This window comes from Phodopus roborovskii, unplaced genomic scaffold, assembly GCF_943737965.1.
Source record: "Phodopus roborovskii unplaced genomic scaffold, PHOROB, whole genome shotgun sequence".
Classification (NCBI taxonomy): Eukaryota; Metazoa; Chordata; class Mammalia; order Rodentia; family Cricetidae; genus Phodopus; species Phodopus roborovskii.
Genome location: NW_026126407.1, coordinates 49,042,613 through 49,064,816, shown reverse-complemented (window position 1 = coordinate 49,064,816; position 22,204 = coordinate 49,042,613). Strand labels below are relative to the sequence as shown.

Sequence of the window (22,204 nt, the reverse complement as noted above, 5' to 3'; positions counted from 1 at the left end):
TGCCTCAGCTTCCCTCCCGAGGGCTGGGGTTAAAGGTGTGCACCACCAGCTGGGCTGTATCAGAACACACCTTTAATTCCAGCCTTCAGGAGGCAGAGATAGGCAAATCTCTGTGAGTTCAAGGCCAGCCTGGTCTACAGAGTGAGTTCCAGGACAGTTAGGGCTACCCAGAGACCCTGTCTCAAAAAACAAAAGTGTGACCACCACTGCCCAGGTTTTTTATTTATTCTTATTTTATGTGCACTGGTGTTTTGCCTGCATGTATATCTGTGTGATGTCAGATCCCCTGGAACTGGAGACTTGACAGTTGTGAGGCAGTGGCTCTGGAGGATAAGTGGAGGGTATCTAGGGTTGGTAGGGAGAGGCAGAGACTGCCAGGTGGGTGACAAGAGGGACTCAAGTCCTCTAGGCCCCTAGTGGTAGGCACTCAACCCTTTCCAGCTGCTCTCATCTTCCATTGTCTCTGAAGTAACCAGTATATAAGAACCGGTCAAGATTTGGCCAAGGAAGGAGGTAAGTTTCATGGCTTAGTTACACAGGTCGCAGCTTTAGCTGCACAAAAGCCTGAGGCAGGAATATACCAAGTTTAAAGCCAACCTTTGCAAGTTAGCAAAACCCTGTCACAAAGCACCCCCACCAAAACAAAACAAAAAAACCTAAAAGCTAAAAGGACCCAGATGTGAAATACTTGATTCAGATGACAGCAAGGTATAGCCCCACAGGGAAATTCAAAAATCAAGCTGTTAGGCACACCCTGGAAATTACAGCAGGGTGGGGGAGGAGGCAGGTGAGGTTAAGGTGGCACTTTAGGAAGGAGCTGCCTACCTCCTTTGTTCCCTTGGCTAGGGGAGAAAAGGAGCCCCAGGTGGCAGTTCCAGCCCCTCAGTTCTGTTTCAGTACAAAGGACTTCATTTTTTCCTCCTACCTGTTCTGCTTTACCCCTCCCCCAGCACAGTCCTCCTGTGATTAATCCTCTTAGATTTTGTGCTTGAAGAATAACCAGGAAGCTGAAAAGTTTCCAGGTGTGTATGCTCAACAGGGACACGGTTTAGGGCAGTGTTGGGAAATTCCACTTCACTGCTTCCGGCTGCTCAGAGCCCCTTCAAGCACCCTGCAGGAGGCCACAATTATGGCAGGTCCAAGACACCCAGTATCAGCACATGCTGTAGCCCTGGTACAGATGGAGCGACTTCAGGTAGGACCCATCCTCCACTACAAAGAGGCAGAAGGGTGGCTGGCAAAGACTTATGAGAAGACAGAAACTCAACCTTTCCTCACAGACATTTGCCTTCTCTGTGCGGTGGTCAGACAACAGTGACTCGTCTGTTCGCAGGAGCTGGGATGAGTTTAGGCAGCTCCAGGTAAATAACTCAGGACTACTTCAACAGGGTGGCTCATCCTCCAGTCCAGAGGCAGACAGATACATGACCTCCCTTCCTGCCTGTAGGGACTCTTCCTTCCCCCTGGGGGTTCTCTCCACTTTCAGGGATTCACACACATTTCTCCCCCTCAGAAGATCCTTAAGAAAACCTTCCCAGTGGAGGCGGGCCTGCTCCGAAGATCTGAGAGAGTTCTTCCCAAGCTTCCTGGTCAGGCCTGCAGGGGTCACGGGTGGTCACAGGGGTGGTCAGGCAAACAAGTGTGGGTGAGTAGTTCCATTGTGTCCTTGTGATACCCGGGCAGATGTTCCACTGCTGACGCGTCGGGGACATACTGGCCGAGGCCTGGTGCGCTTGCAGCTGCTGGACACCTATGTACAGGCACTGCTGGCAGCCTCAGAGCATGTATTAAGGAGCTCAGCACTCAATGACTTCTTTGCACCCAGTCCTCTGGATCTGAAGCCCATGCTGCCTCCTGGCAGGTGACTAATATCACCCTACTCCCAGCCCATGCACTTGTTGGAAGAGCAGATGAGAAGGCTGAGCTGGCCTATGTATAGTTGGGGAAGGGGTATTCTCATCCTTTCTGCTTGCCTCTCACATGTGTTGGCTGCCCTGCCCAGCCTGGTAATCTTGCCCACACCAGAGGAGCCCTTATCCCAACCTGCAAGCAGCCTTGCCATTCATAACCTGGAGGCTCAAAGCATGCGCTGTCTACAGCCTTTCCACACCCATGACACAAGAGACAGGCCTTTCCACACACAGGCTCAAGAAATTCTGGACGTATTACTACGACATCCTTCAGGTAGGACCACAGTATTAAGAACCTGGGGATAACTGGGGAGTGGTGGTGCATGCCTTTAATCCCAGCAATAGGAAGGCAGAGGCAGGAGTTCCAGACCAGCCTGGTCTACAAAGCAATTTCAAAAAACAAGACTTGCTCTCTGATCAAGGTGGGTGTAGGCCTTGGCATCTAAGGCCTTTCCTGGCCTCTTCAACAGGCTGGTGGCTGGTGGAGAACAAGGATCAACAAACAGCCTGGTTTCCAGCTCCCTACCTGGAAGAAGTAGCCCAAGGCCAGGGCCAGGAGTCAGGCCTAGCTTTCCAAGGCAGTGGTATGAGTTCATCCATAGCATAAATTCACCACTAAGAATGGACCTTGTGGCAAAGCTGAGACCAAGCCCAGGAGGGAGGTGATAGCAGGGCACCAGGCTATCACCTGGTGGGTGCTGCTTACAGATAAAAGAAAGTTCAAGTGGGTTTCAGAGCAGTTCAGGGCATCTAGAGGGGAGCTCTGGGAAAGGTCAGGACTCTGGCCTTGCAGTCCTACAGTGATCCCCAAATATCTACCCTAGGGACAAAGTTCTGTGCTACCCAGACCTATGAGGGCAGTGGCACTGATGAGCTATCAGTGCCTGCAGGGGCACATGTGTATGTGCTGGAAACCTCAGACCGTGGCTGGTGGCTGTGCAGGTACACTGTGTGTGTGGTGGAGCAGTGGCAGGTGCTGCCTGGCAGGAGGGGCACATAGCATCAGCTAAATCCTTAACCAAACCCTACCTTTCTTGTAGGTACAATGGACGGGTAGGCCTGTTTCCTGCAGTGCTACTGCAACCTGAAGGGCTGGGCTGCCTCCTGAGCAGGTCAGGGCTCCCAGACAGTGGGAGGGAAGACAAGGTGACCAAGGATAGGATTGTTCCCCCTGTAGTACCAACTCGCCCCTGTACGAGTGCCATCCAGAGCCGATGCTGCTCCATCACCCGCAGGGCACTGGGGCAGGACCAAAGGACCCAGGGTCCCTTTTGATGATGTGTGTAGCCCTGCAGAGAGGTTGTACTGTCAACCCCAACCCCAGCCAAATGCAGGGATCCAGATCTGTCAAGGGAAAAGGATAGGGTGGGGCTCGATGGCTGGCAGGGCCAAGGAGCAACAACTTCCCATTTCCTTTAAATAAAACTGGAATGACTTCAGTCTCATTGTGTCCTGAGGGACTTCAAGCAGGGGCAGAGGTGGGCTTGAATTTGTGCAGTTGAAATCCCGGTGGGCCAAGTGTAGCCAAGAATTGGAAGAGATTAGTCAGATTCATATGAGAAGCCGAGGTAGAAAAGTGCAACTTTTATGTGTCTCATAGGGTTGGGGGAGCAGCAGGGAGTGGGGACAGCTTCATGTTGTGCCACAGGAAGTCCAAGAAGGTGGCTGCTTGTAGTGTCCGGCTAAGCCGCTGAAAGTGCCGCTCTGGAAGAAGACAGAGGAGGTTGGGGCTCAGTGGAGAGAGACTTGTCTGTGAACCCACCAGGGGCTTCCCTGGACCCAGGCCCATGTCACACACCAGTATAGGGCAGCAGGGCCTCCAGTGTAGTCCGCACACCCTCATATGCCAGTAGTTCCTCGGGGGTCTCATGCCGCAGCAGCACACCCAACACGGCCTGGGCTTCATGGCAATGTCTGGAGTTGGTATTCCATGGGACACAGAAGCGCAGCAGGGCCTCTGCAGGTGTAGAGATGGTCATCCTGCTTGTTGTGCCATTCCACAGTGCTCTGCCCACCTGGCCATCCCCTCCCCACACTGCCCACAACCTTTCTGGTCTCGTCTCAGTCGGAGCACAGTGTCTTCCAGCTTCGCACAGGCCTCAGGATCCCTCCGGATAGCTGTGAGGGAAGTAAGCTTAAAGAAAGGGTTTCTTGGTCCCTGAAGCTTCCCCCCAACCCCAGCCTGCTCCTGGGGCAGGTACTGACCCTGGATAACAGTCAGCACAGTGTGGGGACGATCCAGAGAGATGGCAAGTCCTAGTGCCCGGAGATAGCGCTTCTCATGGAGCAGGTTGTCCAGTTCTTGCTGCCTGGTGGGACACAGGAAGACATGTCAGAGACCCTGGCTAGGCCTACCCCAGTTTCCTATGGCCCACAGCAGGGAGCATACAGGGGCCTACTGCTGCTGAGGGGATCCAGAAGGTGCTAATGCTGGAGACCTGCAAGGCCGCTGTTGGGCATACAGAGACCTGCTGAGGACATACGGCAGGTTCTGCTGACCCCATACTTACTTGATCACCTGCTCTTCCTGTTTGGCCTGCTCTTCTGCCTGCTCAGCCTCTGTTACGTCCTGGGATCAAATTAGGATCAGACAAGCCCCAATGCTGTCCCTTGCCCTGCCTCATGCCACCCTTAGGATTCACAACCTTCCAGAGAATAATTCGGGAGTCACTGCCACCGGTGATGGCATGGTCATCCAGGCGGCTACAATGTAGCCCCCAGACCTTGTCCTCGTGAGCATCCAGTGTCCGCACACACTCATTGCTTTTAATGGTCCACAGCTTCAGCAGCCCGTCAGAACCACTGAGATTGAGAATGGAAGGTCTCAGTGTAGGGGCATGACCCCCACTATGCACCCCCAGCCCTCTTCTAGCCCATTCACCTAGACAGCAGCTGCGAGCCACGGCTCACAAAGGCCACCTTCAACACAGAAGCATCGTGTCCCTCAAACGTCTGCAGGGGAGAGATAGAGGGACACAAGTCTTACAGGTATTTGTATGAAGTGTTACCGGCGGGGGGGATGGGACTAGGGGAAATACTTCCCTTGAGACAACTGAAGTCCTGCAGTGCCCAGAGCTTGATGGTGCCATCAGCAGAGGCTGTGGCCAGCACCTGGTCTGTGGGTGAGAACTGGACATTCCAGAGGCCACGTCGGTGGCCTGAAAAAACACCCAACAGTTGGCACTGTGGCAAGGCCCAAAGCTTAGCTGTGCGGTCCTGTGAGCCCGTGGCTAACAGCTTGTCATTGGGGGAGACAGCTAAACTGTTGATGTCCTGGTGATGAGAGCAAGTGGCAAAACTTAGATCCCCATTACATGCTAGGGCTCAGCCATACCCCATCCCAGAGGTCATGCATGGGTACTTTGTCATGGCAGCGCTGGGTAGTCTGGGCTTGTAGAAGCACTGGGCCACTGTCCACAGCTATGTTCTTGGACAACAGGGCTTCAGGGAGGGGCCATAGCTTTACAGTGCAGTCCTGACTGCCTGTCACCAGGAAAGATTCTTTTAGCCTGTGGTCAACAAAGAGGGAGACACTGTTCAGCCCAAGGACTGTCTTCAGTGTACCAAGCTCTGGCTTTCTGCACCATGATCGGGACCAGAGGGACCATCTCAGGATATAGATTGGCTTACATTGCCCCCAAATGCCTCTGTCTGCACCATCTACCCCCAGAGCTACCATACCTAGCAACTGGTCCCAACCACAGAGTCAAGCTCTTAATGAAGGGTCACCTTCTCCAGCAGGACCTTGTTCAGGGACATTTTCTCTATTTCAAGGCCTTCTTATTTTATCTACCTGCCATCACACCCAAGTCTCCTTGGGCCTCTTCTCTGTTCCACATCCTAGTTAAAGCCTCACAGCGTGGCCAAACCAGCACACTCATTCTCTACCCTGTGCTAGAAAACAATAGCTCGGGCCTCCTTGGATACCCCTGGGTCCAGTCCTGATCCACTACCTAGAACAGCAGACGGTGCCCACGCTGTGTGTGTGTCCAGAGCCCTGAGCTACACAGGCCACCTGGCCAGCCTTGTTCATCCTCCAGATGCGTATGCTCTGATCCTGCAGGTAGTAAGAGTTCAAAAGAGATGATGGGTCATGGTTTTGTTGCCTTTGTTTTCACTTGGGAGGGCTATGCCTTCAAATCTTGTATGGGATCTTACCTTGGCACAGCTGACAAAGAGCGACCCTTTCCGGAATACATCCAGGGCCAGGACAATGTCTGCGAGGGAAGGGAAGATTGGTCAGAGATCAAGTATACAAAGGAGTCAGGGAAGGGAAGCTGTCAAACCAGGCTAAGGTACCAGGGATGTCAGAGAGCTTGACCTGCCTGTGTGACCGTGGAGGATCTGACAGGCCAAAGTCTGCAGCTCAAACACTTTCAGGCAAGGGCTGTTAGAAGCCACAACAATGTGGGAGTCATTGGGCCCAAGGAACCGAACATCCAACACCTCCTCGCTATAGCCAGCAAACTGTGGGAGGCAGGAAGGTCATGAGTGAGGGGCTGTATGAAAGGAAGCCTAATGCCCAAGCCCTGCACTAGGCAGAACAAATGCCTACCTGTTTCTGCAGCTGTAAGGAATGTGCCTCATAGAGTAGCAGGTTGTGATCAGCGGTGACAGTGAGAAGCAGACCAGTAGTGCTGGCCAGGGTACAGTGGGTAAGTTGCTGCCCTAGGCCTGGCATTTGTGGCTGGGTGTATACACACTGCCCAGAGGCTGCCTCCCATACACGCAGGATCCCTATATGAGGACAAAGGCTGTTGGAGGATGAGGTCCATAGGCTTCACCCAGCCCCCCTGTCTAGATGTGGCCAGCCTCCCCACACCTTGGTCACCAGCTGTTAAGAAGTGTAGACCCGAGTTCTTCACACCCAGTGCAGGTGCTGGCTCCTCAGGCAATAGCACAGCAGCTTCTATGCTCTGTGGATGAAAAGGGTCAGAGTCTATACAGTCGTGCCTCCCATCCCTGCCCCATTCACTTGCCCTGGCCTGCAGGGCCATACCTCAAACACTGGCACTGTCCTTGTGGCCTGGTAACTCTGAAGGTCCCAGACTATGCAGATCTTATCACGGCCAGAACTGAGGAGAAACAGAACCCTCAGTTCCAGTTTCAGCCTTAGCTTCCCCTTCTACCCAAGCCCTGTGTGGCCAGCCAGTAACCTGAGCATGGTATGGCCATCCTCACTAAAGGACAGAGAAGTGACAGCACTGTAGTGTGCAGTCAACACAGCTAGACAAGAGCGGTCCTGCAGTGACCACATGCGGATAGAGGTGTCCACAGCTGAGGAGAACAGCAGCAGGCGAGTGGGGTCCGGATGAAAGGCCACCAAACTGAAGAAAGGTAGAGACAAGTTAGCTGTACTTCCAAGGGTAGCACCTCCACCCACCCTTCCTCCATCACCCTACTCACTGAACGACACCAGGTGAGCCTCGAAGGTGGTGTGTCCCATAATGTTGCACAATGTCCCAGACACGGATAGCCCCATCACAGCCACCTGTGGGAATATGTTTGAGGCTAGAGTGTGGAGGGTACCTTGTGCTTTGTGCCCTCCAGCATACCCACCTCGCTGGGGTCCTACCTGTGGCTAACAGTGTAGAGGTGGCATCAAAAGCCATAGAAGCCACAGGAGCTGTGTGTATCGCCTTCCACAGGCGAGTGACAGTGCCTTCTTGCCAGGCCCATTGAGCCAGCAGCAGCGCCCGGCTGGCTGTTACCAGTACCTGGGGGAAGGAATGAGATAGTATAGTATAAGACATGTTTGCTAATTCAGTGTGGAAGGGAGGTACCAGTGCTTATCCACCATCCCTACCCATCATACTTCATTATCAGGACTGAGGTCAAAGGCAGTAATGTCCTCTTGGTCCTCCTAAGGGGAGAATGGCAATACAGAGCACTATAAGAATATGCTACCCTTCCCTTAAGCCCCTCACATCTGCCCAGCCTGTCCTCACCTGCTCCAGGCTCCGAAGCAAAGCCCCTGAGGCGACATCTAGGATGTTGACTTTGGTACCACAGACACAAAAGAGGTGGTGGCCAGCCTGGTCCAGCTAGGGACAAAGGTGTCTCAGTCAAGAACCACTCAGCACTCCCTACCCCTTTACCCCATAACTCCCTCTGGGGATAGTTACCTGTGCTTTCCCACCCTTGTAGAAAGGTTCAATCTTTCGCTCAACAGCATAGCTGGAAAAAGAATTAGATACTGAGTGATCACTTGACTCCCTTGCCCCATCGTCCAGTCCTGTACTGAATGCTCTCCCAGAGATAAGCCAAATCCTTGACCTTGCACAGTGCCTAGGCAGCAGCAGGAACCCAGGGATAAAGCTAACAGCTCAATGGATGGATGCTGCTATCTTCACATTACAGAAAGGTTGAGACCTAGTTGGTGATCTCATGGATCTCATGGGGTTGTCACATAGCTTGAAGCTGAATAAGGTGAAGGCAGCCCAACAACAGCCCAAGCTTCAGAAGAGAGGGGAGGCCAGAAAAGGTAACACACTTTCAAGGTCTTCACCAGTGAGGCCCAGCATGCCACTACACTACCCTCCTCCAGCCTCAACCTCATTTGGTTTCTCCCCAACTAGCTGTCATTTCTGGGATCTGACTAATGCTGTCCCCTTTCCTACTTTCTCTATCGCTTTGGTCCAAGCCAAGCCACTGCAGTTTCCTGGGGGTATAGGGGTGAGTCGAGTCGCCATTCCAGTCTCCTCACTGCGTACCTTGCCTATTCTTTTCATCTCTTGCTGTCTAGTGCCCTGATGGGTATCACTGTGGTGCTTAAAGTTTTTCTTCTCACATCCTCCTTCTGTGACTTTGCCCAAAAGGATTTTTGTTGTTTTGGTTTGGTTTTTTGAGACAGGGTTTCTGTTTTCCTGGCTGTCCTAGAACTTGCTCTGTAGAGGAGGCTGGCCTCGGAACTCAGAGATCCACCTGCCTCTGCTTCCCAAGTGCTGGGACTAAAGGATGCACCTCCATCACCTGGCCTTTCTTTCTTTCTTCCTTTTTCTTTCTTTCTTTATGGTCAACACTTCAGCACCATTGTTCCTGGCTCAGGTTCTGTGCCTTTATCCTGTGTGTGGGCTGGTCTGGTTTTTCCAAATCCAATAACCTCCCCGCACACATACAGCCCCTAAGTCCACTCCCTGGAAGTCTGCTCACCAGGATAAAACCAGCCAGCCTCCCGTGCTCTGCACCCAGTTAACCCATCAATAGAGATGCTGTTAGCACTGAGGCTTCTCTTTGCTAACACTTGATAATCCAATCCACTGAGTCGGATGAAAACTGGATCTGGAAACTATACACTACTGATAAAGGCAGAGCCTGTTCCTATCCTAGCACTAACATAAATGCACACAGCCTGGGGAGCTGACTGAGCACAGGACTCAGAGCCCCTTGTATCAGCGTGAACGCCCCTCCTAAACTCCTGGCTCTCTTTCCCGGTTCCTCGAGCAGTGAACCCATCTCCCTTCGCCGTCGGCGCCTCCACCCAGGACTTACTTGGCTTTAAAGCCCACCCAGGACTTACTTGGCTTTAAAGCGACTCACTCCGGCCGCAGTCTCGGCCATGTCGAGTGCACCGATTCCACCAAGCTCACCGCGTGAAACCGGCAACGCGCAACTCTGTACTTCAGGGCACGCTGTGATGACATCACGACTACTTGACGCCATCAGCACGCGCCCTGGGCGACATATTTACTGTGGATATCAGATACTGCGACCAGAAGAAACTGAAGGTGTTTTCAGCATGGTGGCTGGCAGTGGCTACCGTGCTGAAAGTCTTGATTTTTATTATTATTATTATTATTTATTTACTATTTTGTAGTTATTATTTGTCTTTATTATGTCTTGTTTTCTATGTGCAGTTCTGGCTTTCCGGAACTTGCCCTGTTGACCTGGTCTCCAACTAAAAAATGCTCCTTCCTCTTCCTCCTCTAACTAACGCCTCCACTAACGCCCGGCTGTCTTGTTACTTTTTTCCCCTTAAAATTCTTTCTTTCTTCCTTTATTTTTTTCTTAACTTTTTCTCTTTCTTTTCTTTGTTTTTGTTTTTTTTTTTTTTTTTTTTTTTTTTTTTTTTCCTTCGAGACAGGGTTTCTCTGTGGCTTTGGAGAAATTTTTTTTTAAAAAAATTTAAAGCTGGGGGTGGTGTTGCACACGCCTTTAATCCCAGCACTCAGGAGGCAAAGGCAGGTGGATCTGTGAATTCGAGGCCAGTCTATTCTACAAAGTGAGTTCCAAGGCAACCAGAGTTACATACAGAGAAACCCTGCCTCAATAAATAACAAATGAATAAATAGATAGTTAGATGAAATTTAATTTAAACTGGGCAATGGTGGTGCATGCCTTTAATTCCAGCAGTTGGGAGGCAGAGGCAGGCGGATTTCTGTGAGTTCTAGGCCAACCTGGTCTATAGAGTTAGTCCCAGAACAGCCAGGGCTATACGTAAAGCCCTGTCTCAAAAAACAAAAAATTTAACTTACTAAGGAAGATTTGTTTATGTATTCAGCTAGCTTTAGGCTGATTTTAAACTGGTAGTCAAGGTTGGCTTCAGGCTTAAGATCTGTTTCAGCCTTTTGGATACCCTCAATTTATCAATTAGTGTGTACGTACGCATATGCCACATGACCACCCACTTGCTATAATGTGTGGAGTTGGAGGACATGGAAGTAGCTTTTTTTCTTCCACTGTGAAGGTCCCAGGGATGAAACTCAGGTTATCAGATTTGGCAGCGGGTATTCAGTGAGCCATCTTTCTGGCCCAGGCCTTTTATTCTTTGTTTTTCGACACAAGGTTTCTCTGTGTAGCTCTGGATGTCCTGAAACTCCCTCAGGCTGGTCTTGAACTCACAGAAATCTGCCTGCCTCTACCTCTGGAGTGCTGTGATTAAAGTATGCACCGTCACTGCCCATTTCAGGCATTTTATCTTAATGTGAATTTTAAAAATTCTTTTTGGCCTGGGCATGTTTGCACAGGTCTTTAATCCCTGCACTGAGGAGGCAGAAGCAAGAGCTCTATGAATCTAACCAGCTACCTTGGAAATTCACTATCCTTGTGATGGCTATTCTTGGTTCCCAGTTTGACTGCATCTGGAAAGAAAGGGTTTCTCTGTGTAGCCCTGCCTGTCCTGGAATTCATTATGTAAGACTAGGCTGACCTAGAACTCACAGACATCTGCCTGCCTCTGCTTCCTGTGCTGGGATTAAAGGTGTGGGCAGCCACCACACCCTCCTGGCTGAGAGCTTTTTTTTGGTGGGGAGGGAGATTTCTGAGACAAGGTTTCTTTGTGTATCAGCTTTGGCTGTTCTGAGGAACTTTTTCTTAATTAAATCGTTTGAAATGGGAATACCCATGTTTAATCTGTGTCTTTTGAGATGGGAAGATTCACCTTTTACCTGGGCCACATCTGACAACCTATATAAAGAGCATAGAAGGAGGTTTGCTGTTTTCTGGCCAGTCTCACTGTTGTATACTGAAGACCAGCTGAGACATTTATCCTTGTGGACTGAACAACTACTGGATTATTGGACCCTCCATTGGTAGACAGCCATTGTTGGATTAGCTGAACCATAGCCTATAAGCCACTCTCTTATCTCTCTCACTCCTTCTCTCCCTCCCTCCTTCCCTCTGTGTGTGTGTGTGTGTGTGTGTGTGTGTGTGTGTGATATTTTCCTTATAGGTTCTGTTCCTCTGGAGAATTCTAACTAATACAATCCATATTACCTAATTATGGCCCCTCTCCTTGTCTGTGTACCTTACAGAAATGAAGGTATTCTAAAGAGACACTTGTGGTGGCTCATCATTTTAGAGCACTTGGTCTTGAAGAATACCTGGGTTTGATTCTCAAAACAAAACAACAAAAACATTTGTACACATGAAATAAAATGAGATAATTGTGGCCAGGCATGGTGGTATATGCCTTTGATTCTAGCACTTGGAAGAGGGAAGAGAATCCTTGTGAGTTTGAGACCAGCTTGCCTCCAGAGGGGTAGCTTGTCTTCTGGAAAAAGATTTCAAATTCTAAAAACTTGTGAGATCACCTTACAGGATGATACTGAAGCCTACATAATGACGGGTCAACAGTTGGAGGGACCACATTTTTGTTTTAGTCTTTGGAGACAGGGTTTCTCTGTGTAGCCCTGCTGTCCTGGAACTAACTCTGTAGACCAGGCTGACCTTAAATTCAGAGCTCCTCCTGCCTCTGCCTCCTTAGTGCTTGGATTCAAGTCCTGTGCCATTATTGCCTGGCCACATTTTTCCCCCCTGCATTTTTGTCTGTGGAAGCCAGAAGAAGGAATAAGGTTCTCTGGAACTAGAGTTACAGATGTTATTAGCAGCCATGTGGGTGCTGGGAATCAAACCTGGGAATAAAATTCAGGGTATATATCTTTCACTGGCTCTGATTCTGGGACAAAGTGTGCTTCTTTGGCACTGGTTTCAGGGTCAGGGTGCATTTCTTTGCCTCTGGTTGTAGGACCAAGTGTGCTTCTTTGGCTCTGCCCAGGGTGTATTTCTTTGGCTGGCTCTTTGCCTAAAAGAGTCTAGGAAAACAGACCAGGGATGAGAAAGGCCAGTGTCTGATGTGGGAGGTCAGGAGGGGTGACAAGGACAACAGAGCACACAGCATGCACAGGACATGAGGTGGGCCAGGCCTGGGCTCAGCGTTTATTTAATTCCTTTATAACACACCTTGGCCCTGCCCACCCCACATCTCAGCCTCCGGGGCAACCTCACTCTCCTGTGCCCTGGCACTCAGAAGCAGGGAGTCATCTTCCAGGAAGTTGCCCAACTGTGCCAGCTGCCGGCGGATGAAGTTGGTGGTGCGATGCACTCGGTGCACACGCCGAAGTAGGCTCAGTAGCAGGTTCCGGTTGCGCTGGTGGCGCTGGATCCATGCATCACGTAGCTCACGGTAGCAGTTGTGTTGCTCACCCTCCGAGGCAGCCAGAGAAGCTCCACAGCCTAAGGGGCAGCGTTGCGGGACACCCCGCTGGCAATGCTGGCGGTGCTCATCTAGGACCCCACGCAGAACCCGCGCGGTGCAGCCCTCATTGGGGCAGGCCATCAGCTCGAAGGGGCATGAGTTTTGGTGTCCCTTGCGATGAGCCAGAGGGCATGTCACCAAGCAGCCAGCTGCAGCATTCTTACACTAGGAGTATAAATAAACTCAGTGTGAATTAAACTTGATTAGGCATTTCCACCTGGGGCTCCCATATAACCTCCAATCTATGATATCTCCTGACGATGAAACAAATGAACTCTGGAACTGCCTAAGCTTTTTATTGGTTTTTCGAGTGTTTCTCTTTGTAACAGCCCTGGCTGTCCTGGAACTTGTTCTATAGACCAGGATGGCTTCCTCAAACTCGGATCAGCCTGCTTCTGCCTTCCCAGTACACTACCACACCTTGCTGCCTGCTAAACTTTTGTGATCCCAAGTTTCTCCATTTTGTAAGAGTAATGGCCAGTGCACCAGGTACTTCATCCTTGAAACTCATTAAAATCCCCACATTACACCTGAAGTTTTAAGGGACCCAGAAAGGATAAGCAGCTCAAACTATCACACAGTGAATGGTAGATCCAGGATTCATACTCTTTAACCATGTCTATGACCTTTGGCCTATATTTGGTTCTGACAAAGGGCTTCTTCCTGTCACCTCTTTTGGCTCTTCCCCACCCCCCTCCGCCCTCCCACCAGGAGGACTGGAGTGGATGCTCTGAGCTACCTTGACTTGTAGGCGGCCAATGGTTTTCCGGAGTTTATTCACTTGGACCATCTTTCTCTTTTTCACCTCTTTTCTACAGCATGGACAGGTGTTTTGTCTAGAAAGAGGTATCAGTGTAATGTTGGAAGCTGGAAGTCATATGCCTACTAGAGCAAGCCTTCATGGGATAACCCAGCTAGTTCCTCCTTTCTGGCTAGAGGAGACACGAAGGGGGCCCTACAGTGAGGATTTGGCTCCCAAGCTGAGGAGGCTAGGGACTTCAGACACCAGAGAGTGAGGCACACACTTTCTTAGTGTCCCAGATTTTGCATCTGAGTCTTGAAACCCAGTTTTTGGTAGACCTTCCCATTCTTGGCCACATGAGTTGCCCCCAAGCCTCACCCCCCCCCACCCTCCTGGATTCCCAATGCACCTGGCTAGCCACTGAAGGATGCACTTTTTGCAGAAGATGTGACTGCATGGCAACCTCATTGGCCTCTTCAGAACCCCATGGCAGACGGAACACAGGAAGTTGCAGTCAGGAGGGCTGGCAAAGAGGTTGAGATCGTACCCACCACTCTGCAAAGACCAGGTCAGTGTTAAAGCCTGGGTAGGACCAGGCTCCAAGCTTCTGCCCCAAAGCACTCATTCCATCAAGATATCTTGGCAATCATTCGGTAGGGAGGCAGGCTACACAAGGAAACTCAAGGGCAAACCTGTGGGGGTTGACTCCAAGATTTGCCAACATTTGACTAAAGCTGGAATACCACCTAAAGCCTTCTGCAATGTTTTCTTGTCCCATAAAGAAACTATCGTTCATTCTCAGTGTAACGGATGGATTCCTAGGCAGCTGTCTGAGACTGAATTCATATCTCAGAGCTGGTGGGAAGAGGCCAGGGGCTCACCATGATCTGTGTCTGGACGGCAGCTCCACTGAGGCCAAGGGCTCAGGAGCCTCCATTTCACAGCACCTGTGCACCGACATCACAGAGGCATTGTTCAGCTTGGGCCAATCACAGCTCTGGCCTAGGGCCAATTGGGAACTGGTGGCTATCTTACCCTTTGCTTTTCTCTCTGAAGGTGAGTGGTCTGTGTATTCTCTCTCTCCCTTGCCTTGTTTGTGGCTGACAGCTGAGCCTAAGCTTCTAGAGGTTGACTCCCCAAGGCCAGCAGGACCCCAAGGATTGCAGCCTCCTCCACTGACTGGATGGTCAGTTTAGATGTTGATCCTTCCTACAAACATCCCTTCACCAAGAGCTAAGCCTAATAGCAGGAGCCTCACCCTGTGAAAGAGCCTAGGTCTTCCAGTTTAACTGTAAGAAAGGCTTTGGGGTCTGGGTGTGGTGTTGCAACTAAAGCCTTTAATCCCAGCACAAGTTCAAGGCCAGCCTGGTCTACAGAGCTAGCTCTAGGACAACTAGAGATGTTTCACAGAGAAACCCTGTCTGGAATACACAAAGTAACTAAGTGGATCACTCCATGATGCAGCTTCCAGGTCATATAACCCTTGACTGGGTAGGACTTTGCTGTTTCAGGGCCACATATGCTCAGTAAACTCAATGTTGCTTCCTGAAGCTGAACATCAATGGCCATCACTAGTGCCCTATTTGGAGTGAATAGATGTCTCCCTGGCAGGTGGGGTGGGAATGCCAACACTTTCAGTGGTCATCTTTTGAAACAATTTAAAATGAAGTTTTAACCATGTGCAGGTATTATTTGTCTGCACAGGTCTGTGGATTTGGGTGCAGGTGCCATCGAAGGCCAGAGTAGCCAGAGCTGAGACAGTAGTGTCACCTTTGTAGTGAGATATTCACTTTGTCCACACCCGTGGCACTGACCATGCCCATTAGGGGTGGGGAGGGGAAGAACTATGTCTGGGGAAGGGACCCCAGAGCTCGCTCTTGCTTGCAGTATGGGTACAGAAGAGCATCCGGAGGCATCCTTGGGACCAGGCGGTTATCTGTCTCTGTTATAAGTTATTTCTGCCTGAATAAACATCTATTCAGCCTGTTTTTCCCGATCCTTATACCACAACATACCTTGGCAGGCCTGCATCTGCCTCTTCAGTCAAGTCACTTTAAAGAAGCAGAATCTGGAAACCACTGGAAGCTACTGTAGTTAGTACCCTTGTTTTGCTGCTTGAGCTTGATCACGCTAGATCAGGGAATCCTTACCTGTGTGTGTGCACATTACTTCTGCATCATGAGTACAAGAAAAGGTCTAACCTGCTGAAACTTGTCACATACAAAATTTCCAAGTAGTGACATTTGGAAGGGTGAAACAAGATTATTAAATTCCATACCCTCCCTAAATACACAGCAGGATCCAGTCTCAAAACTATACTTAGGGCTGTAGATGGCTCAGAACAGTTTTCTTTTTAAAGGACCTGGGTTGGGTTACCACCAGCCACATGGAGGATTTCAACTATACGAATTTCCAGTTCCAGGGGATCAGATATCTTCTTGTGGCCATAGTCATCAGACGACATGGTACATACATATACATGCAGGCCAAGTAAAAAGCACACTAAAAAAAGAAAAAAGCTGGGATATAACTTACAAGGGCCTGACATCGTCGGCCATCCAGATCCTACCTGTTCGGACTAATACACCCGGCTACGAACGCATTTTTTACTTAGATCGACAGAAACCCCCCCCCCCCAATACACATACGGTAAGTTAAGTAACTTTATTTGAGAAGAGGACATCGATCGGAACCCTGCCATTTTCGTGGGCGAAGCTGCAGCAGTATCCAGATCCAGTGGAACCTGTGGAGAAATGACATGGTTAGTTAGGATCGATGCCACAAGCCAGGCCGTGAGAGCCGCGAGGCGGTCGGGGAATGTAGGGGCCTGGGTTTCACCCTCCCACACTGGGGCAGCGGGCGGTGAGCTGAGGCCCCTGTGGCTTTGGGCGCCGAATCTCACCTCCGGCCACAGCAAAGCCGAAAATGATTTTCAACGAACGCCCATTTTCGGGGCCCAAGGCGAACGCGAGGCCGATGAGGAACAACTTACCTGACAGACGAAGTGGAACACGCAACGACCAACACCGGGAGGCCGGCGAGGCCGCCGAGCTTTTATATGCCCTCCCAGTCGGTGTACGTCGTGGCTTCGGGGAGGCAATATGCGCAGGCGCGGGCGGAACGTGGCGGAGGCGGGACACCACGCAGCCAATTACAGCCTGCGGGTGAGCTGCACAGGCAGTGGAGATATCGCGGCGCTTGGTGCACTATAAAATCTCCCTTCTGCACAGCCGCGCTCTTCTTCTACTTCGGGAAAACACGTGAGTCTGAGTTAGTGGGTCCTGGTGTTGGGGCCTGGGCAGTGGACATCCGTGGACATCCGCACGGAGACGCCCTTGGGCGGAAGGTCCTCTATCGGAACCCCAAGCGACCGCAAAGCAGAGTGTCCTCCTGAGTTGATTTTTTGTCTCTTTAGCAAATGGCGGATGACGCCGGTGCAGCGGGAGGGCCCGGAGGACCCGGGGGCCCAGGATTAGGAGGCCGCGGCGGCTTCCGCGGAGGCTTCGGCAGCGGCCTCAGGGGCCGCGGTCGTGGTCGAGGCCGTGGCCGTGGTCGAGGCCGTGGGGCTCGTGGAGGTAAAGCCGAAGACAAGGAGGTAGGTCTGGTTTTGGACTGGGCGGCCGCGCGCTCTCTGCATGAGGCAGGCAGCCTTTTGACTGGTGTCTTTCTTTAGTGGGTCCCTGTCACCAAGCTGGGCCGCCTGGTTAAGGACATGAAGATCAAGTCCCTGGAGGAGATCTACCTTTTCTCTTTGCCCATTAAGGTACAAAGACATCTAGGTGTTGAAATATCGTTTGGGAGGGAAGGTTGCTGTCTACATAGGCAGGATTTGCAGACCTTTACTGTCCAGTGATTGGGAGGAAGCAAACATAACATCTTTCCTACCAATTTCCTGTTTCAGGAATCCGAGATTATTGACTTTTTCTTGGGGGCATCTCTTAAGGATGAGGTTCTAAAGATCATGCCAGTACAGAAACAGACAAGGGCTGGCCAGCGGACCAGGTTCAAGGTATTGTTTTTTGGCAGGGTGGAGGTGTCTAAACTCTCTCACTCTGCATAGTTACACTAGGCTTCATCCGTGTGACTTTCGTACCGGGAGAGAGAGAAATGAGTTCCTCAAGTATCTTTGATTGGCCTCACAGTGGCCTCTCTTTCCTAGAGGAGCACCACAGGTCCTAGTTGGGATATGCTGGTTCTGTTTAGTACCACCAGCCATTTCACCCAAGTCTTTTCACAGGCTTTTGTCGCTATTGGGGACTACAACGGTCATGTTGGTCTTGGTGTTAAATGCTCCAAGGAGGTAGCCACAGCTATCCGAGGGGCCATCATCTTGGCCAAGCTTTCCATTGTCCCTGTGAGGAGAGGCTACTGGGGGAACAAGATTGGCAAGCCCCACACTGTTCCATGCAAAGTGACAGGCCGCTGTGGCTCTGTGTTGGTGCGTCTCATCCCTGCCCCCAGAGGCACTGGCATCGTCTCTGCTCCTGTGCCCAAGAAGCTACTGATGATGGCTGGTATTGATGACTGCTACACATCAGCCAGGGGCTGCACTGCCACCCTGGGCAACTTTGGTAAGTACCTCACACAGTTGCTGTGGCATCTCTCAGCTCCGCTGGATCACACTGGGCCAGTGTGTGCTTGGCGTATTTTTAAGGGAGAAAGAGGATGGCCCTCCTAATGCACGACAGACCTGCCTCAAAGTGGCTTCTCTGTTCCTAGGAGTGCAACAGCTTCTTAGTGGGAGGGACCTTTCATCTTGGTTTTAAGCCACTAATCCTTTTCATTGTTGCTTTCCAGCCAAGGCCACCTTTGATGCCATCTCTAAGACCTACAGCTACCTGACCCCTGACCTCTGGAAAGAGACTGTGTTCACCAAGTCTCCTTATCAGGTATACTGATTTAGGTGGGGTGTTGGCTGCTTTGGGTTTCTTAAGAGTAGGGGAATGTGTTGTATTCATTCATGTTCCACTATCTTTTCAGGAATTCACTGACCATCTTGTGAAAGCCCATATCAGAGTCTCTGTTCAGAGGACCCAGGCTCCAGCTGTTGCCACCACATAAGGGGTTTTATACAAGAAAAATAAAGTGAATTAAGTCTGTTTAATGCTTGTCTGGTTGTTTTCTTTAGCCTATCCTCCCCATGCTTGGAACTTCCCAGCTTCTCAATTATGCTTTAGTGGACACTAAAACCACAGGCAGGGTATATCCAGTCACTTTATTTCAGCAATGTAATAATAAGAGTTCTTGGAGTCTTATGCAGCAGCTGCTTGCTTAGCAGCCCTTCTTTCTTCCAGCATTCTCTGCTTCTGCTTTGCCAGGCACTTTCTGGCAGAATAATAGGCTCCCAGGTCATAATCTGTAAAAGAGTTAGAGCGTGATTTTTTGTTACATACATGGGAGTTTGGGCAAGGTTGAAAGCACAAAGCAAGGGATGGGATCCAGCTGGGTAACTCACAGCGGTCGTGGTAGGCTTTAGCCACCTGGGTGAACTGGTCCAGTTCCTTGGCACAATTCTGCTTTGCACTCTCTCCTTCTCTCTGCTGACAGGCTTTAAGCCTCTCCTGGATGATGTTGACAATTTCCTGGTCAACTCTGCTGCAAGAATTTGGAAGGATGGAGGCCTGCCTCAGCCCAAGAGTCTTGGGTCCTTTTCAGGAAGGGCCTATTTTACAACACAGCCACCCACCAACTGTTCTCTGCTGTGTGTACTTACTAGTCCCTTTTCCACTGCATCTCAGCTTCAAAGATACAAAGGACATCACCCTCTTTGCATTCTGTGATGTCTGGCACACGTCGGTACTGCCGATGATAGTAGTAAGTTCGGTTCTTGGCATGCTGTTGCTCAATAAACTCTGAAAAGAGAATACCTCAAACTCAAAGCCTTTCTGCATTGACTTTAGCTAGGGAGTTTAAGGTTCCAAGCTTTAACAGAAACAGGCTGTAAAGGGACTGGCTAGAGTGGTTAACAGTTACCACCTTCAGTTGCATGAAAATCTCACCTTGTGCCCCTAACCATACAGAGCAGATCCTTATATAGAAGAGAACATACTCAATTGAGGATTGAGAACAGAGAAGCCTACCTGCCCCAATGGTACAGGGTTTGAGTAGGCAAGGAATCTCCATTAGAAATTAAGCAGTAGGACCCATTGGTAAGTCAAAGAGCACAGAGTTGAGACATTCAGATGCTATCCAAAAAAACGGAGCTGACTTTGTAACTGGCTTGTAAACTCCCACCTGCCTAACCCAGGGACCACCTGTAAACCAGAGGCAGTGACCTGTCTGTAATACAAGCTACTGGCAGTATACCTGATAACGACAAACACTGACCATGCAGATGGATGGCTAGCAAATTGTCCATTTTAACAAGAGTTTACTGGCCTGCTGCTTGAGCACACCTAGTAAAACTCCCTGACGGTGGGCTAAATTCCCGACTACTGCCGTTTTTGTTTTTGTTTTTTTCCCTGTATAACCTTGTCCGTTCTCAAACTCGGTCTGTAGACTAGGCTGGCTTCTAATTCAGTCACCTGCCTTTGCCTCCCCCAGTGCTGGGATTAAAGACAAGCGCTACTACTGCCCAATTTCCGGCTACTACCGTTTAAAAGAGCGACTGGGGTCTAGGGAAGTCAGGGTTCTGCTGAAGGCAGAAAGAATTATGGGCAGGGTGTAGTCCCGGTAAGAAGCGGTCTATTCCCCGGAGGCGATGGGAGGTCCTGGGAAGTGGTCTGAGGTGCTGCGGGGAAACAAAAGGTTCCGGCAGCGGGTGTCCTAGGTATACTGGGGAAGGTTGAGACGATTTGGAAAAGAAATAAATATAACTAAAAAAAAAATTTGGACTCGGAGCCCCTGGATGTGGGAGAGCAACGTGCAACGGGTGATGGCTGAACCCTGGGGACCCGTACTGGACGTGGGATCCTGGGGTACCAGGATCTCCACTGAGCGGGCGCAATCCTAGACCCCGTACCTCTCACGAGGGTCACGGGCCGGTCCACGAGGAGATCGAAGGCCTTCATAAAGTAGGTCAAGGGGTTCGGAAGCGAGGTTTGTGGCGAGGGAGCCGGCGTGCGGGGCGGGGGCTCCGGGTACACATCCTTGTCCCAGGAGTCCGGCATGGCTGCAACAAACCCTCCCTGCCGATCTCTAATTCTTTCGCGTCCAGACCAGCTCAGCCTGCTGAGGACAAGGAGACCTTTACGCTTGTGCGGAAAGGCGGAACTGCGCATGCGCAGTGGGTAGCCGCGGGGCACCACGGGATCGTGACTTGCCTCTCGGGCACCCTCTTGTGGTTCCCAGCGCCATTGCACAGAGGCATCCTGGTTTAGCTGGATAGAGTTCACCTGACCTACCTGCTAAGCTAGCAGGGAGAAAACGGTGTGGTAAATAGAACACATACAAATCAACGAATAATGGGGACACCAAACGCCCTCACTACTCCAGGAAGCCATTCTGGACTGCCCAGCCCTCTAGTCTGTTCACTGATGGGTGCCAGTGAACCTGGGTGCTTCTCTGAAGAGGCTTGTGTCATAGTCCATGGGAGAAAGGGGTAGGCACAGAGTGCTTTGCTCTGCTTCTGCGGGTTCTTCTCTAGTCTTGAACTCTTATGCCCTGAGTTGTTCACTTTCCAGGACTGCACTGCCCAAACTCTGAGTTTATGTGTTTAAAACTGGTTTTGCAGCCTGGGCAGTGTAAATCTCAACTATCTGTCATCTTGGTGCTGGTCACCTCCTGCATAAGAGCATAAAGCTATCAACTGCAGTGACTTACCAAATCTAGTATTACACAGAAATCAGTTTATGATAACCTACAAATCTTAACATTTTGGTAGCATAGAATTTTAGTATCTAATGCAAAACCACTAACCCTGAGGGACATCTTAAGCCTAGTGGACTCAGTGATTGCATAACTATAGACTCTTGGGATTGAAAAATAACTCCGGGCAGTGGTGGCACACATCTTTAATCCCAGCACCCTGGAGACACTTGATCTCAGAATTCTAGGCCAGCTTGGTCTACAGAGTTACAAGACAGCCAGGAGTACACTGAGAAGCACTGTCTCACACAGAACAAAACAAACAAACAAACAAACAAAAAAAAAAAAGAAAAAGAAAAAAGAAAAGAAATGAAAAAAAAAAAAAAAGAAAAAGAAGATAGATGGGCACAGAGGCACAAACCTGTAGCAGGAGCCACACGAGGGGCTGAACTGGGATGATCATTTGAGTCCAGGAGTTCAAGACCAGCTTGGGAAGCCAGATATGTAGGTTCATGCCTATAAGCCTGCCATGCCATTTCGGTAGCCCAGAGAAAAAGATTGCCAAGAGGTCAAGGCCAGTTGGGCTATAATGTGAGACCTTTTCTGAAAAGAAAAAGAAGCAGCTGAAGAGATGGCTTAGCAGTTAAGAGGTTTTCCAGAAAATCTGGGTTTGATACCCACCACTCAGTTTGTAACTGGCTGTAATTCCAGTTCCAGAGGATCTGATGCCCTCTTCTGGCCTTCAAGGCACACAAATAATGCACATGCAGGCAAAACACCCATACATATAAAATAAAATAAAATTTAATTTAAAAAAGGCAGTGGTGGCAC

General features: G+C 50.3%; 5 protein-coding genes and 3 non-coding genes across 8 annotated transcripts; 4 read left to right on the top strand and 4 right to left on the bottom strand.

Annotated features, from left to right (window-relative positions):
• Positions 1–154: 154 nt before the first annotated feature.
• On the top strand, positions 155–3,343 carry Noxo1 (NADPH oxidase organizer 1). Its single transcript, XM_051181183.1, has 8 exons — positions 155–1,195; positions 1,281–1,361; positions 1,514–1,589; positions 1,684–1,861; positions 2,003–2,184; positions 2,381–2,494; positions 2,735–2,852; positions 2,951–3,343. Exons 1-8 carry the CDS (start codon positions 1,130–1,132, stop codon positions 3,183–3,185), a joined length of 1,050 nt encoding a protein of 349 aa, XP_051037140.1. The 5' UTR covers positions 155–1,129; the 3' UTR covers positions 3,186–3,343.
• A 136-nt stretch (positions 3,344–3,479) lies between these two features.
• Tbl3 (transducin beta like 3) lies at positions 3,480–9,486 on the bottom strand. Its single transcript, XM_051181181.1, has 22 exons — positions 9,430–9,486; positions 8,036–8,087; positions 7,859–7,954; positions 7,726–7,773; positions 7,486–7,627; positions 7,317–7,401; positions 7,067–7,237; positions 6,910–6,985; positions 6,733–6,826; positions 6,466–6,647; positions 6,236–6,377; positions 6,069–6,127; positions 5,864–5,967; positions 5,272–5,419; positions 4,955–5,183; positions 4,792–4,864; positions 4,556–4,712; positions 4,421–4,479; positions 4,116–4,219; positions 3,957–4,028; positions 3,709–3,867; positions 3,480–3,614 (listed from the first exon to the last, which is right to left on the bottom strand). The coding sequence occupies exons 1-22, from the start codon at positions 9,468–9,470 to the stop codon at positions 3,505–3,507; spliced, it is 2,403 nt and encodes an 800-aa protein (XP_051037138.1). The 5' UTR covers positions 9,471–9,486; the 3' UTR covers positions 3,480–3,504.
• Positions 9,487–12,549: 3,063 nt separating this feature from the next.
• On the bottom strand, positions 12,550–14,775 carry Rnf151 (ring finger protein 151). The gene is made up of 4 exons (XM_051181180.1): positions 14,509–14,775; positions 14,037–14,182; positions 13,625–13,721; positions 12,550–13,050 (listed from the first exon to the last, which is right to left on the bottom strand). Exons 1-4 carry the CDS (start codon positions 14,509–14,511, stop codon positions 12,580–12,582), a joined length of 717 nt encoding a protein of 238 aa, XP_051037137.1. The 5' UTR covers positions 14,512–14,775; the 3' UTR covers positions 12,550–12,579.
• Positions 14,776–16,442: 1,667 nt separating this feature from the next.
• On the bottom strand, positions 16,443–16,568 carry LOC127219888 (small nucleolar RNA ACA64). Its single transcript, XR_007834319.1, has one exon. It is a non-coding gene; the product is annotated as a small nucleolar RNA ACA64 (small nucleolar RNA).
• A 199-nt stretch (positions 16,569–16,767) lies between these two features.
• On the top strand, positions 16,768–18,731 carry Rps2 (ribosomal protein S2). Its single transcript, XM_051181178.1, has 7 exons — positions 16,768–16,887; positions 17,043–17,222; positions 17,301–17,390; positions 17,529–17,636; positions 17,865–18,198; positions 18,425–18,516; positions 18,608–18,731. Exons 2-7 carry the CDS (start codon positions 17,046–17,048, stop codon positions 18,686–18,688), a joined length of 882 nt encoding a protein of 293 aa, XP_051037135.1. The 5' UTR covers positions 16,768–16,887; positions 17,043–17,045; the 3' UTR covers positions 18,689–18,731.
• LOC127219866 (small nucleolar RNA SNORA64/SNORA10 family) lies at positions 17,669–17,801 on the top strand. The gene has a single exon (XR_007834299.1). It is a non-coding gene; the product is annotated as a small nucleolar RNA SNORA64/SNORA10 family (small nucleolar RNA).
• Positions 18,225–18,359, top strand: LOC127219867 (small nucleolar RNA SNORA64/SNORA10 family). The gene has a single exon (XR_007834300.1). It is a non-coding gene; the product is annotated as a small nucleolar RNA SNORA64/SNORA10 family (small nucleolar RNA).
• Positions 18,709–20,763, bottom strand: Ndufb10 (NADH:ubiquinone oxidoreductase subunit B10). Its single transcript, XM_051181179.1, has 4 exons — positions 20,589–20,763; positions 19,341–19,479; positions 19,085–19,222; positions 18,709–18,985 (listed from the first exon to the last, which is right to left on the bottom strand). The coding sequence occupies exons 1-4, from the start codon at positions 20,734–20,736 to the stop codon at positions 18,880–18,882; spliced, it is 531 nt and encodes a 176-aa protein (XP_051037136.1). The 5' UTR covers positions 20,737–20,763; the 3' UTR covers positions 18,709–18,879.
• Between the last annotated feature and the right edge of the window lie 1,441 nt (positions 20,764–22,204).

Coding starts and splice junctions, on each gene's coding strand:
- Rnf151 (XM_051181180.1), bottom strand. Junction 13,722..14,036: donor ATCCTTCAGTGGCTAGCCAG/GTGCATTGGGAA, acceptor ACCTCTTTCTAG/ACAAAACACCTGTCCATGCT. Junction 13,051..13,624: donor TTGGCCGCCTACAAGTCAAG/GTAGCTCAGAGC, acceptor TTATACTCCTAG/TGTAAGAATGCTGCAGCTGG.
- Ndufb10 (XM_051181179.1), bottom strand. CDS start 20,736: ATGCCGGACTCCTGGGACAAGGATGTGTACCCGGAGCCCCCGCCCCGC. Junction 19,480..20,588: donor GCCCGTGACCCTCGTGAGAG/GTACGGGGTCTA, acceptor TTCTCTTTTCAG/AGTTTATTGAGCAACAGCAT. Junction 19,223..19,340: donor ATGCAGTGGAAAAGGGACTA/GTAAGTACACAC, acceptor AAATTCTTGCAG/CAGAGTTGACCAGGAAATTG.
- Tbl3 (XM_051181181.1), bottom strand. CDS start 9,470: ATGGCCGAGACTGCGGCCGGAGTGAGTCGCTTTAAAGCCAA. Junction 6,648..6,732: donor CTTAACAGCTGGTGACCAAG/GTGTGGGGAGGC, acceptor GTCCTCATATAG/GGATCCTGCGTGTATGGGAG. Junction 4,865..4,954: donor GCAGGACTTCAGTTGTCTCA/AGGGAAGTATTT, acceptor TCTCTCCCCTGC/AGACGTTTGAGGGACACGAT.
- Rps2 (XM_051181178.1), top strand. CDS start 17,046: ATGGCGGATGACGCCGGTGCAGCGGGAGGGCCCGGAGGACCCGGGGGC. Junction 17,637..17,864: donor GCCAGCGGACCAGGTTCAAG/GTATTGTTTTTT, acceptor GTCTTTTCACAG/GCTTTTGTCGCTATTGGGGA. Junction 18,517..18,607: donor TCACCAAGTCTCCTTATCAG/GTATACTGATTT, acceptor CTATCTTTTCAG/GAATTCACTGACCATCTTGT.
- Noxo1 (XM_051181183.1), top strand. CDS start 1,130: ATGGCAGGTCCAAGACACCCAGTATCAGCACATGCTGTAGCCCTGGTA. Junction 1,196..1,280: donor TACAGATGGAGCGACTTCAG/GTAGGACCCATC, acceptor CTTTCCTCACAG/ACATTTGCCTTCTCTGTGCG. Junction 1,862..2,002: donor CCCATGCTGCCTCCTGGCAG/GTGACTAATATC, acceptor TGCCCTGCCCAG/CCTGGTAATCTTGCCCACAC.